Here is a 14,665-nt window from a genome sequence, read left to right as displayed (position 1 = left end):
TTGTGTCACCCCCTCATCCTCATAGACTGTAAGCTCTTGTGTCACCCCCTTCATCCTCATAGACTGTAAGCTCTTGTGTCACCCTCTCATCCTCATAGACTGCAAGCTCTTGTGTCACCCCCTCATCCTCATAGACTGTAATCTCTTGTGTCACCCCCTCATCCTCATAGACTATAAACTCTTGTGTCACCCTCTCATCCTCATAGACTGTAAGCTCTTGTGTCACCCCCTCATCCTCATAGACTGTAAGCTCTTGTGTCACCCCCTCATCCTCATAGACTGTAAGCTCTTGTGTCACCCCCTCATCCACATAGACTGTACGCTCTTGTGTCACCCCCTCATCCTCATAGACTGTAAGATAAAGAAGTGCAATGAGGCCCCAGTATCTGGTGTGGTACGTGCTGTGTGTGTATAATACAGGGAGTAGTAGGCTCATGGAGCTGCACGTTACTACTGCTGTTGTATAACACGTCCCATTGAGAGTTGCATAAGCCTCTCCATTCATCACTTGTGCCCAATCACAGGCCAGGACCGGGACTCCCTTTCTCCGTCCTCCCTTGTTATTGGCCCCGGCAGCTTTTCCTGCTATTGTATAAGTTGTGTGTTGTATAAATTCCCTCGTCAGCTCCGGTATTCTGCACGTTGTGGAGTAGAGACGAGGCAGAAGAACAGTGAGTATGGGGCTCATGTGCTAGGGCAGTGATGGCTAACCTATGGCACTGGTGCCAGAGGTGGCACTCAGAGCCCTTTCTGTGGGCACTCAGGCCATCATCAGAGATGACTCCAGGTATCTTCCTGCAGTCCCAGACAGCCCAGGACTTGCTGTGCACAGAGCTATTTTAAAGTGACAGCTGGACCTGGGACTATTTTCTGCTTTATTGGTGTCCTCAGGTGCTGGTATCAATGAAAACTGTGACAGAGAAGGGAGTATAAATCACTAATAGAATTTCTGTGTTGGCACTTAGCGATAAATAAGCGGGTCTTTGTTGTAGTTTGGGCACTCGGTCTCTAAAAGGTTTGCCATCACTGTGCTAGGGTGTATACAAGACCTATGCAAGAGGATTCTTCTTTAACCCTTTGTACCATTGTCACAGATGTGTTACGTGTGTTGTGTATGATGTAAGTGCTCGGTGCACAGGACCTGCACTGCCGTTTGACTTTCTAGTAGGCGACAAAAGAAAAGTTTGTTGAAGTTTGTCTTTTTTTTTCTTTTGGTAACATACTGCATCTATTTGTTGCATTAGATGATACATTAAATAGCCATTGTATCTGCATAGTACATTGGGCTTGGTTTAGGGCGATACCACATGTGGTGTTTTTGGTCCATCAAAAAACCTGGAGGACGCTGTCACACGTTGCGTTTTGGTTGCGTTTGAAATGCATTACAACAGGTGATGAGAGGTGATTTGCCTAATTACATTACTGTTAACATTTCTGTTTACAAAATGCATAGTAAATGTGATGTTAACACATGCATTAACAACATGTTAGCGCATGTGGTTTTTTAACGCATGCGTTAACATAGTGTTAACAAAAGTAATTAGGCAAACCACCTCTCATCACCTGTTGTAATGCATTTCAAACGCAACCAAAACGCAACGTGTGAAAGTGTCCTCCAGGTTTTTTGATGGAAAAATTAGGAGGAGATACAAAAAGGAAACTATCACTTAAAGGGGTATTTCCACTTCAGCACATTGATGTTATTGGCTGTATGATGAAAAGCAATACAATTTTTCAATATAGTTTCTGTATCAATTCATCACAGTTTTCTAGATCTCTGCTTGCTGTCATTCTATAGAAAGCTTCTATGATTACTTCCAGCGGACAGAAATCTAACCATGGTCACACAGGTGCCCGATTACTCTCTGTGATATAATGAGTCGTGCACCTGTGACCATGGTCAGATTTCTGTCCGCTGGAAGTAATCATAGAAACTTTCTACAGCAGGACAGCAAGCAGAGATCTAGAAAACCGTGAGGAATTGATACAGAAAGAATATTGGAAATTTGTATAACTTTTCATTATACAAACAATAGTAATTACTTGTTAACCCCTTAACGCTCTGCGCCGTAGCTCTACGGCGCAGAGGTATAAGGGATGTATGAAGAGGGCTCACGGGCTGAGTCCTCTTCATACAGAGGTGGGGTTTTTTACATTTTGCACAAAACCCCCACCGCTAATAACCGCGGTCCGCGGTAACCGACTTTGCCGGCGGCGTTTAAAAGACGGCGGCGCGCGGGCGCCGCCATCTTTTTTCCGATCGCCACGCCCCCGAACGTCATCGGGGGGCGGCGATCGGTTACCATAGTAGCCTCGGGTCTTCTTTTGACACGAGGCTACATAGTTTATGCAGGTTCGTTACAATGAGCCAGTGGCTCATTGTAATGTATGACCTGCAAAAATGCCATATATTGCAATACTGTAGTATTGCAGTATATGGTAGGAGCGATCTGACAATCTAGGGTTAATGTACCCTAGATCAGCGATGGCGAACCTATTGGAGACCGAGTGCCCAAACTACAGCCAAAATCCACGTATTTAACGGGAATCTTTCAATCATATCAACCCCCTGAGGTCACCAATACAGTAAAAAGAAGGGGGCAAATTCAGACTCTCGTTGTAGCTTCTCTCCAGGGTCTCTCTGTAGAGAAAGAATGGTGGGTGGATGACCTCCAAAGATATTGCAGTTTTGTCCACACCTTCTCACATTTCCTGCAGTTTCAAACAGCCAATGAAGTGTCGCTTTAAAAGAGAGCTGAGAGCAGCATCTCTAAAGTTGCCTGGGACTGCAGGTGGATTTAGTGGATTTTGTCCTGTTTGGAGAACTGTGTCCTGGGGTGATGGTCTGAGTGCCCACAGAAATGGCTCCGAGTGCCACCTGTGGCACCCGTGCCATAGGTTCGCCACCACTGCCCTAGATGGTCTAAAAAATAGTGAAAAAAAAAAAGAAAAAAAAGTTTAAAAAATAAAAAAAATTAATAAAATATTAAAAGTTCAAATCACCCCCCTTTCCCTAGAACGGATATAAAACATAACAAACAGTAAAAATCACAGACATATTAGGTATCGCCGCGTCTCAAAATGCCCGATCTATCAAAATATAAAAACAGTTACGGCCGGCAGTGACCTCCGAGGCGGGAAATGGCGCCCAATTGTCCGAAATGCGACTTTTACACCTTTTTACATAACATAAAAAATGAAATAAAAAAATTATCAAAATGTCGCACAGACCTCAAAATGGTAGCAATGAAAACGTCGCCTCATTTCGCAAAAAATGACACATCACACCGCTCCGTGCGCCAAAGTATGAAAAAGTTATTAGCGTCAGAAGATGGCAAAAAAAATTTTTTCTTTTTTTGTACACATTCGTTTAATTTTTGAAAATGTATTAAAACGCAATAAAACCTATATAAATTTGGTATCACCGCGATCGCACCGAACAAAAGAATAAAGTAGGTGTGTTATTTGGAGCGAAGAGTGAAAGTCGTAAAAACTGAGCCCACAAGAACGTGACGTTTTTTTTCAATTTTTCCACATTTGGAATTTTTTTCCAGCTTCGCAGTACACGGCATGTTAAAATAAATAACATTACGGGAAAGTAAAATTTGTTAAGCACAAAATAAGCCCTCACACAGGTCTGTACACGTAAAAGTGAAAAAGTTATGGATTTTTGAAGTTGGAGAGCGAGAAATTAGCCGAAAAACCCTCCGTCCTTAATGGGTTAAGGCGGTTGTCCGGATGTTGAAAAACATAACCAATTTCTTTCAAAAACCTCTCCCCTCTTGACCATGGGTGGTGTGTGTACAGGGTGCAGCATTGGACGGTGCTGGTTTGCTGGGTTGTCAGTGCTGTGTGTACAGTCCCCTTCAGTTACCACTAATTGCTGATCTTTACCTGCACTTGATCCTGCTAAAAATAGAGACTCCAGCTGCTGCCCTGCAATTACTGCTTTTGTACTGAGTGTTGTGCAGGGTGCTGTTATCCACACGTATTGAAGTTTTCATTAGAAATGTACAAGATCAGGTGCTGTCACACGGTGCGTTCTTGGACCGTTTACATACAAAAGTGCATGCCTTTTTGTCCAGTTTTCCAAATTTGCCCCATTAAAAACTGACAAAAATGGCCTAAAAACGCCATGTGTGACATCACCCTCAGAACGAGCCGCTGGTGTTTTGCGTTACTTTAATGCAAAACGCCGGCGGCTCATTACCGATCGCAGGCATTTCCATAGAAACGCAGATGCAATCAAGCCGCGGTCTGCCCCGGTGGGTGCGGTTTAGGTTGCGTTTGCAAGCGCTGACCAAACCGCAACGTGGGACAGCGCCCTTAGAGATGCTGCTCCTCCTCCTCCTTTTTTTCACTCCACTCCTGGTTTGGACATCAAAAACTGCATCTGAAAAACTGAACGCGTGAACGCACCCTATGGGCGCTGTCCCACGTTGCGTTTCCATAGAAACGGCAACGCGATCGGACCGCCCCAGTGGGTGCGGTTTTGTCTCCGTCTGCGCTTGCAAACGCAACGTGGGACAGCGCCCTAAGGCCGGCGCCACACAGGGATCTTTGTCTGCGCTTGCAAACGCAGACAAAGTCGCGCCCACCGGGGCGGGCCTCGGCCCGATCGCATCGGCGTTAGATTAACGCAAAACACCGGCGGCTTGTTCCCGATCGCAGGCGTTTCCATAGAAACGCCGATGCGATCGAGCCGAGGCCCGCCCCGGTGGGCGCGACTTTGTCTGCGTTTGCAAGCGCAGACAAAGCGCCCTGTGTGGCGCCGGCCTAATACTAGTTGCACACGAGTGTCTTGCATTTAAACAATATACAAGACACCGGTGTCTGGTTGATGATCGGATGCATTTCCCTGGAGGCACCTATGCAATAGAGCCAAGGTCCAACCCCCATAGGCTATGAACGCAACGCTAGTGCCTTTTAGACTTAGATGTGATTTGAGTACATCTACACATACACAACGATCTCTGGATTTGGGGTGCATTCACATGTTAGGTTTTTTCAGATACAGTTTTTGATGTCCAAACCAGGAGTGGAGTGAAAAATAGGACCAGCCGCTTCTCCAAATGATATGTTTTCCACAATTATGGTGCACACCTGCTTTGGGCTTCATCTGAAAAACTGAACATACTCTTAGTGTGATGCCACACATGGCGTTTTGAAGCAGTCTGTAAAAAATTATGAATGAATGAATTATGAATTATGAAATTTGAATTAAGATCAAAAACGGATCAAAACCTGTCAAAAACGCATGCTTTTTCAAAAACGCATGTGCTTTTTTACACATACGTTTTTTGACGGACTGCTTAAAACGGGCCAAAAACGCCTTCAAAACGCCACGTGTGGCATCGCCCTTAGCCCCTGCCATAGGAAGGGGTAAGTGGAACTCCATTCTCGGAATAGGTGCAGGTGACAGACGTGGGACCCACATCCGCGGGATCATGTATTTATGACATATTCTGCAAGATCCATTCAGAACTGCTCCAGTCACTATGCCATACTATACTTTTCCATGGAGTTGAGTTTCTGCAACTGTGATTGGACAGAACAAAGTTATGTGACGCTAGCAGATCGCCCGGTGTAATTATTGGTAAACCATCATGGTGACAGAAAGTATAATTCCACAAGATAAGTGGCAACAGAGATGTCTGGCAGCCGCTTATACATCCTCACCAGAGAAATGGCCTGTCCCTCCAGCTGACCCGAATGGCCATACATATCCGTTATCTCATGTCAGCAGCAAGTGAATGAGATAAGATAATCCTGTGGACATTCATTGATTTGTCTGATCAATAAACCATGTAAACATCCCTAACCTTATCTCTGCTCTTTACTAGGTTTAAAAATGTACGAACACAACATTTTTAAGATAATCCTGATATTCCTCACTCTCGCTGTGTACATTGTGATGGTGGCGTTTAACGCAGGAGCCGGCTCAGGATTAATGAAAGGTAAAAGAATGTGATCAAAAGAAATAGATCATCCCTGTCCATTATACGGGATCTCACTTCCTGGTACTGGCAAACAGAAATCGCTTTGTATTTGGTTTTAAATCGGGACATTTTGTGGGCAACAAATGCCAGAGGGAAATTGATATCTGGATTCCTATGGGATCCAGTTAGGGTTGGCTCCAGGTGTCAGTAGGCCCATGGGTGACTGAGCCTCAGTGGGTCCCTTTGCGGAAGTAAAAATTCAGACAATAAAACAGTCTTGTATTCTTTAAAATATTCCCTAGTTTATCATACCAAACAGCCCCCTCATGGTTATCTTATATAAAGCCCACCTCACTTCCTATGGATTAATTAGATAAAGCCCCCTCCCATGGATTCATTATGCATAACCTTATTCGGGCCCCCTTAGTAGCTCTGGGCCCTTGCACTTGCCCGGGTTTGCCCAGTGCTGGTGCCTGGATCTATTCTCTCAAAGGTTGACATTGTGCCATCAAAAAAGAAACCAGTTAAAAAAAAAACGCTACATGGTTCATTTTATGACATGGAAAAAGTTGATCGACGCAACCTAACAGGCCCTGATTGCTCCAGTAACCCTGAGTTTCAGTGACTGCATGACTGCTATATGATGGACTGTGTATTTTCCTTCTTGTTCTGCCCTCTGATTGGCTTAGAGGAAGCTAAATCAAGGTCTGGGTTTCTGACTTCGGCCCTGGTCTGCTGGTCATCCAGCTTGTAAAATCCCTTTAACTAAAGCACAATGGGGACAAAAGTGGATTTTACCTTGATGGACATGTTGTTTGTACCTACAGATGTTTTCCTGCAGAGAGTGGGAAATCTCTCTGATAAATTCAACACTAATTTCACACCATCGGGATGGACATTCATGATCTGGAACGTAATCTTTGCCTGGCAGTTTCTGTGGCTCGGTTATGTCCTTGCTGGGATTTGCAGAAGGTAAGATTTGTTAAATTCAATCAACATGGGGAGAGAAAAAGAACTGGACCGCACATCCACACATCACACAATGATCTAATGCCGCTAGGCTACATTATATAACGAACTCGAGGTTCTTAGTTACATTTTGATCAAATTGTATAAGCCCACCAACCACTTCACGGTGACCTCTTTATGGTGGGTCCCTACGCTATTTTGTGCAGCATCGCATGGCGCCCACCCCCGCTGCAGCACAGCGCCGGCAGGGACCAAGACCCGGTTGCCCCCCAGTACCCATACTGGCGGGCATAGCCCCCATGGCTCCGGGCCCAGGCCCCCACCAGCACCGCACCACAGAAGCGGCAGACGCCATGCAACACCGCACCATGTGAACAGGAGAAAAGGCTCACCAAGTGTGAACAGGTGTTAACTACTCACCGTTCCATGTAGTCTCAGACACTAGCTGAGAGGAAGTAGGCGGCCCCTAAATGCAGTCTCCTGCTAATTTAAAAACACCTGGGTCGAATGGGGCGGAGTGCTGGTACCAGGAAAAACAAAATAAATGAAGGGATAGAGTGTACTAAACCAACATGGGGAGAGAAAAAGAACTGGACCGCACATCCACACATCACACAATGATCTAATGCCGCTAGGCTACATTATATAACGAACTCGAGGTTCTTAGTTACATTTTGATCAAATTGTATAAGCCCACCAACCACTTCACGGTGACCTCTTTATGGTGGGTCCCTACGCTATTTTGTGCAGCATCGCATGGCGCCCACCCCCGCTGCAGCACAGCGCCGGCAGGGACCAAGACCCGGTTGCCCCCCAGTACCCATACTGGCGGGCATAGCCCCCATGGCTCCGGGCCGGAATTGTTAAATTCAATGATAAGAAATCTGCATTTATGAAATCTGCATATCCACATTTATATTTTTTGATACACATACTGTGGTCAATTTCCAAGGGAGGTCCAATTAACATATTAAAATGTTGGCGGGAAGGAGGGTGACAATGTAAACACAAGGACAAGGGTGTAACTAAAGCGGTATCAGCCTTAGCAGATGCTATGGGGCCCGTAGTGTCAGGGGGCACCAGAATCTGATCTGAAACGCTAAAGAATGGAGAATATACACCATTATATACTTATTATGCTGCACATTGTGCAGCATAATCTGTATAGAACAGCGTACATCTTCCACACTGCACAGCTTGAATCCGCAGCTCAGAAAAGAAATGTCGGGGGAGAGGGAGGGGACAGCAGCACAAGAAGAACAGTCTCTCACTCCTGCGATGTTCCTCCCCTCATGTGCTCAGCAGCTACTAGGACAGATCCGTTTAAGTGTACAAATGTACTGTATATAAATGTGTGAATATACAAATATGTATATTTTCTGAGGGGGTAGGAGGCTGCAGAGGCTTCATGCGCTGCTATGGGGCCCTGCTTCTCCTAGTTAAGACCCTGCACAAGGAAAAAATATAAACCGAATTTTTCTTTTTTCTTTGATATCTTAAATCACTTATTCTCTTACATGTTTTTTGGCAGGAGCGAGCTGGGTTGGATGTATTTGAAACCAGATGTTTTCCCTATCCCCTTCTACGTTGTGTGGATTTTGAACAATATTCTTAATATCGGATGGCTCTTTTTATGGGACAGAGAGTAAGTTACAGCAAAATATTATTTGAATTTCATTTTTTAACATGTGTGAACACACCCTTATTGGGAGATTATCAGGAGTGAACCCTGCCCAGACCTAAACTCATTACATCATAATCCTATGTGATACTCGTTGGCGTTCATCATTCGTGGTGTTGGGTCTGTTTCTTTTCTGTTGTGCTATATTTTGCACAGGGATGCAAAATTGTGGCTCAAGGGATTAATGAATTGGTGCACAGAAGAGAATGGTTTAACCTTACCCCCATATTCACGAAGGTGAAATAGAACTCCATGGACCCATTTTTTGCAGCTATAAGTGTGCGTCAGAAATTGTGCCAGAAAACGAGAAGTGCGTGAAAATTGTCAGATTCACAGGCAGCGCCCAAAATGTGTTCCCAAAAAAAGGTTGTGTGTGTTGGAAAAGAACCAATATTGTGGCACAGACACTTTATAAATAAGGCGCAGAAAGGGACATAGGGGCAGATTTACTTACCCGGTCCATTCGCGATACAGCGGTGCGTTCTCTGCGCTGGATTCGGGTCCGGCCGGGATTTATTAAGGCAGTTCCTACGACGTCCACCAGGTGGTGCTGCTGCGCTGAAGAGCATCGGAACGCACTGGAATACACCGAGCCGGGCTGAGTGAAGGTAAGTGCAAGCTCTGCGACACATTTGTTTTAAATGCGTTTTTTTCCGACTCCGTCGGGTTTTCGTTTGGCCACGCCCCCCGATTTCCGGCACGTGCATGCCAGCGCCGATGCGCCAAAATCCCGGGGCAATTCAGGGGAAATCGGTGCAAATCGGAAATATTCGGGTAACACGTCGGGAAAACGCAAATCGGGCCCTTAGTAAATGACCCCCAATGAATTTTCTGTCTCACTGTAGGACTACAGCTTCACATGTTTTCACTATGGGCCTTAAAGGGGTTATCCGAGGGTATAAAAAAAAAACATTGGTGGCCAGGAAGGGGTGAAATAAAAAAAAAATAAACATGTACTTACCTCCTAGTGCACTCCCACCCTCCAGCACTGCAATCTCTATGGTCCGTGCTGCAGGGAAACCAATTTGGGCACAGAGCCGCTCTGCACCCAGTTTCTGGCCAGTCACGCCCACCCGTCCTCCATGATACAGCACTGGGAATAGGGACAGGTGGGTGGGAAGGTGAGGGCATCTGGAGGAAGTACCTGTTTGTTTCTTTTTAACCCGCCGTATACCAATTTTTTATTTTTATTTTTTTCTATACCCTCGGATAACCCCTTTAAAGTCAGTCATGTTCTTCCCCATTCTAGTTGAGTGCCAGGTCCTCTCCGAATAAGACTTCGTAATAGAGGATAAATGTCATACAGAAAAATTAAATTCTGCAGGATGCACTTAGAAAATCCCTTTTATTGTTAAAAGTGTACCCAATTTTTACAAATAAATGTATACTTTATTTTCTTGATATATTTACTTAAATTTTTTTTTTGTCCCTTTTTTTTTTTTTTATATATATAGATTTTTGATTCCTGCCTTGGTATTTCTGGGTTCCATTGCTCTGACCAACCACATAGTGCTCTTCATTTCCTATCGAGCTCTGTACCTTCATGGAGATTGGCTTTTCAAGCAAAGGCGAGTCGACCTGTGGCTCATTCGAATCTTTGTAAGTTGTATAAAAAAATCTTTTTTTTAGTTAATTTAATTAATAAGATAAGCCACATGTTCTGCATACATGCACTGTAGATACCATGCTAACTTTATACAATGCACAACAAACTATATTTAATACTTTCATTAGTACACTTCCTTACGTATCCGACCGCAACCGGTATGGCCGAACTAAAATTAAGTTGGCCAAACAGATTGGGTAGCTGTTGATAGAGGTCATTTTGAACACTCTCTCAATCACACATGGATTGATCCACCAGACGGATTACAGGAACAGTCTGCTTCTATCAGGGAGCCAATAGATAGGTGTGTGTGTGTGGGGCTTGGAATGGTTTGTTGACTAGTAAAGAAGCAGAACCAACCCTAAGAAAAATGACATGTCTAGTACCACAATTGTAATGACCCATACTCTAAAAGTACACAGAGACAGCTTAAAAAAAAAAAATTAAAATCAATGCAAGAATAAAAAAGTGACTCCAATGATATGTCATCTACTGGTGTAGGATACCCTAAAGTCTCCTTCTGCTAAATTCTACTAATTACTGTGATACAATTATTGCATAGACTTGTAATTAACATGTATGTGATTTCCAGGCTCAAAATGGAATAGCTGTCTATGCCACGTGGACCACAATAGCAAGTCTACTAAACTTTGCTGTGGCTTTGACATATAACGGGAACATTCCCAATGGCACCTCCACTACAGTATGCCTCTCACTCCTCGCTTTTGAAGTGCTTTTATGGTAGGTTATTACTATATTCCTAAAAGAACAATGATTATATACCGATATACATAACCATACAATTCTTCACTTATGCACACATATAGAGCATATACACATCACAAATATGCACACATGCAGTGCCACACACATACAGTATACACACATACAGTATACACACAGATATGCAGCATAAATACATCACATATGTTATATACATCTTATCCTTTACAATATGCAGCATAATGTGTATATAATGGTGTACATCCTCCATTCATTCAAGCCGGACACTGCGGGCCCCATAGCAGCTGCTATGGCTGCTATCACTGTAGTTACGCCGCTGCTTACACCCCAATAACAATAGAGTAATACTGCCCAAGCCGCAAACTCTGGCAGAAATGGAACTTACCATATTATTTGCGGCTCAGGCTATTGGCTCTTGCCCGGAGCCATGGAATATACAGCTGTGTGCATGAACCCATAGAAGGAAATGAGGACGTGTGGAAGCCCCTGAAATAATGTCTAGCATAAGTACACAGTTCACGTTCGTGTGAATATACCCTTTTCTATTGTTTTTTTAATAGTAGGGAATTTGAGTGCCTCATGCTATTGTTCTCATAATACTCTGTATTACATCATCATTATTATAATATGGTAATAATATAATATTATAGTAACAATATTCTTATTTGAAAAGATGAATGTGAAGAATATTCTAATGTCAATTCTGTTTTTTTCCCTCCAGGTTCATTTTGGAAAACTTTTTATTTGACAAGTATGTCCGATATACACTGACTGTGTACCCTGTGGTCATTGTGGCCTTATCCGGAGCACTGGATAAACATTTCAATGAGGCTGCCCCTGATGGAAATAATATCTATATCGGTAGGTATTCCGTTTTGCGTCTTAATAAACCAGGGACACTTACTCATCGGTCCAAGCACCTCCTGATTCAATGATGTCCCTTAGAATAGCTCACTCTGGAAGACAACATTAACAGCTCTGTCCATGTGTCCTGAGTATTGCATGGACAGAAGATGATAGATGAAAAGTTAGAATTATTGCATTTGGTGGAGGTCACATCACTGATGAGAATGTAGTGTAAAACGCCCGATCCAAAAAATCTTAACTGATTTGGCGGGTCAACGAAACTGAACACCGATGCAGTGACTAAGAATGGCCACAATCCAGTTGATGGAGACATCTACTCCCTTTAACAGGGATGGGTTAACCCATTAGACCAGACCCACACCGATCCCACCTACACTAGAAATCCTCTTCTAAATCCCACCGCTAGTCCTGTTTAATTCCCAAACTTTTAGTTGGACATAATTTAAAAGTTACACAGACTTACAAAAATATTCACTACAGTGTATTTAATTGATGCTAAATATATATTTCGGGAAGCCAGTGGGTAGAGAGCGTGATAGACCAGTAATATGGATAGGCTGGTTGTACCCCGTTTCTTCTTGACCCTTTCGACTCACCAGCTCTCTCTTCTCCTCTCACAGCGGTGTTGCTGGCAGTGGCCTGCGCTCTCTTCGTGGTACGTGTTCTTTTAGTTATATGGAGACACTTTAAGCAGCCGTTTTATTCAAGATCGACAAGCAAGACGTCATTTCCCTTGGCGTAAGAGGAATATATTGCGCCAAATCCCATCCATGGTGCCAAACAGAGAATATCTGTTACAGAACAGACATGGGGCGATGCTCCTCTGTCAAGCACTACTACTATAAAGTACTGTAAAGAAAAATTTATTAAAAAAAAAAAGATAACTGTGACCATGAGTAAAAAAAAATATATATATAATAACTGTGACCATCTACCTTGAGGAGCAGTTTTTCTATTCAAAGTCCCTGGAAATGTTTCCCTTTTTGCATTTTTGTGTCTTCCATAATTCCTCAGAAGGAAAGTGTAACCCATAGACTCTTACCATTATTTTTTTTTTTGTATTTTTTTTTTTTTTTAAACATCTGGGATCCTTTAAATGAAGGTTATTGTACAGAAGATTTATTGCACTTACGTTACATGTGTTTTTTTTTTTTTGTTATGTGGCCTAAGCTTCACTATGGAATTTATCATGTTGGAGTGGAATACTAAACTCACTCAGTGGACCTCACACACCAAAGACACATGGGGCACAAACAATGGACCACAGGACATTGTTTGCGGTCCAATATTGCAGAAGGCCCTAGGGATACCAATACAGGCAGTCCCCTACTTAAAGACACCTGACTTACAAACGGACTACTCTTCCCACTGTGACATCTGGTGAAGCTCTCTGGATGCTTTACTATAGCCCCAGACTGCAATGATCAGCTGTAAGTTGTCTGTAATGAAGCTTTATTGATAATTCTTGGTCCCATTACAGCACAAAATTTGGAAACTCCAATTGTCACTGGAGAAAAAAAAAAAATTTTGTCTGGAACTACAATTATAAAATATACAGTTTCGACTTGCATACAAATTCAACTTGGGAACAAACCTATGGAACCTGTGTTGTATGTAACCCGGGTACTGCCTGTAATAGTAAGACTATGGCCAGACTCGGAGCTTACTAGTTCCCATTTTTAACTTTCAAGGGATACCTGCCATGAAGGGAATTGCCCTCTTCCCCTACATTTCCATGTCTTTGGACTCTTCTTTGGGCTCATGCACAGAACAGTTGTTTCCGTGGCCCATACAGAGCAGGCCTATTCTTATCCAAGTTTGTGGATCGTGAAGTCTTGTCTTATTGTCCTCCGGCATGAGCAGTGCACACACACCGATGACTGCTGGGCCGCAAACAACAAACCATGGACAATTAGCCTAAGGGTGTGGTCCAGATGATGTTCTTGCTGACATATCAATTGGAGATCTTGGTTATATAATGTGCCCTCAAGCGTGTAAACATCTAAAAGTGTAGACCTGACCAAACAAAAGGATGAAGGAATAAAAAAAATGCTAATATTTAGAATTTACATCTTACTATTGTAAGTTCTCTTATAGTTCCATCATATTTGTACCTTTAAAGATGACATCATTAACAAATATATCTCATAGGATTTGTATTTCCTTTGTTTACAGTAAACTTTTTTTGTAAAAATATAAATAATGTCATAAACTAATGTTAATATTTTGTAAATAAATTATTTTCATTATTTCCCTGTGTCATTTTGGTTTATTGGCTAGTAGGAGCGAATTCCCATAGAAGCTTTCGAGACCATATTTTATTTGATTGAAATATTTAACCTAAAACAAGCCTCACAGTTTAGATTGTTGAAAAAAGACACATGTTCAACCAAGGAGGGGAAGGGATTGCATGAGAAGGGATTTGGGGGAAACCATTCTATATAACATAACCTTATGTTATTTAGGTGTAAAAATGCATCTAGACTAGAGATGAGCGAACATACTCGTCCTAGCTTGATGCTCGTTCGAGCATTAGCGTACTTGAAACTGCTCGTTGCTCGGGCGAGTATTTCGCCAGCTCGAGAAAATGGCATCTCCCGTCGTTTTGCTTTTTGGCGGCCAGAAACAGAGCCAATCACAAGCCAGGAGACTCTGCACTCCACCCAGCATGACGTGGTACCCTTACACGTCAATAGCAGTGGTTGGCTGGCCAGATCAGGTGACCCTGGGATAGACTAGCCGCTGGCCGCGCTGCTCGGATCATTCTGTGTCTGGATGCCGCTAGGGAGAGAGCTGCTGCTGGTCAGGGAAAGCGTTCGGGTGCTAGTAGATTACTGTTAGGCAGGAGTGATTCTACAA

General features: G+C 43.2%; 1 protein-coding gene across 1 annotated transcript; it reads left to right on the top strand.

Moving 5' to 3' along the window:
* The first annotated feature begins 538 nt into the window (after window positions 1-538).
* LOC140120431 (uncharacterized) lies at window positions 539-13,983 on the top strand. The gene is made up of 8 exons (XM_072139482.1): window positions 539-671; window positions 5,844-5,957; window positions 6,767-6,911; window positions 8,440-8,553; window positions 10,044-10,188; window positions 10,788-10,936; window positions 11,661-11,800; window positions 12,427-13,983. Exons 2-8 carry the CDS (start codon window positions 5,852-5,854, stop codon window positions 12,546-12,548), a joined length of 921 nt encoding a protein of 306 aa, XP_071995583.1. The 5' UTR covers window positions 539-671; window positions 5,844-5,851; the 3' UTR covers window positions 12,549-13,983.
* The last annotated feature ends 682 nt before the right edge of the window (window positions 13,984-14,665 follow it).

This window comes from Engystomops pustulosus, chromosome 3 (genome assembly GCF_040894005.1).
Source record: "Engystomops pustulosus chromosome 3, aEngPut4.maternal, whole genome shotgun sequence".
Lineage (NCBI taxonomy): Eukaryota > Metazoa > Chordata > Amphibia > Anura > Leptodactylidae > Engystomops > Engystomops pustulosus.
This window is presented reverse-complemented; position numbering and strand designations above follow the sequence as displayed.

Bases quoted from the DNA above. Each gene is read 5' to 3' on its own strand.
- LOC140120431 (XM_072139482.1), top strand. From the start codon at position 5,852: ATGTACGAACACAACATTTTTAAGATAATCCTGATATTCCTCACTCTC. The intron at 8,554-10,043 runs GTAAGTTACAGC...TTATATATATAG, and splicing joins CTCTTTTTATGGGACAGAGA to ATTTTTGATTCCTGCCTTGG. The intron at 10,937-11,660 runs GTAGGTTATTAC...TTTTCCCTCCAG, and splicing joins GCTTTTGAAGTGCTTTTATG to GTTCATTTTGGAAAACTTTT.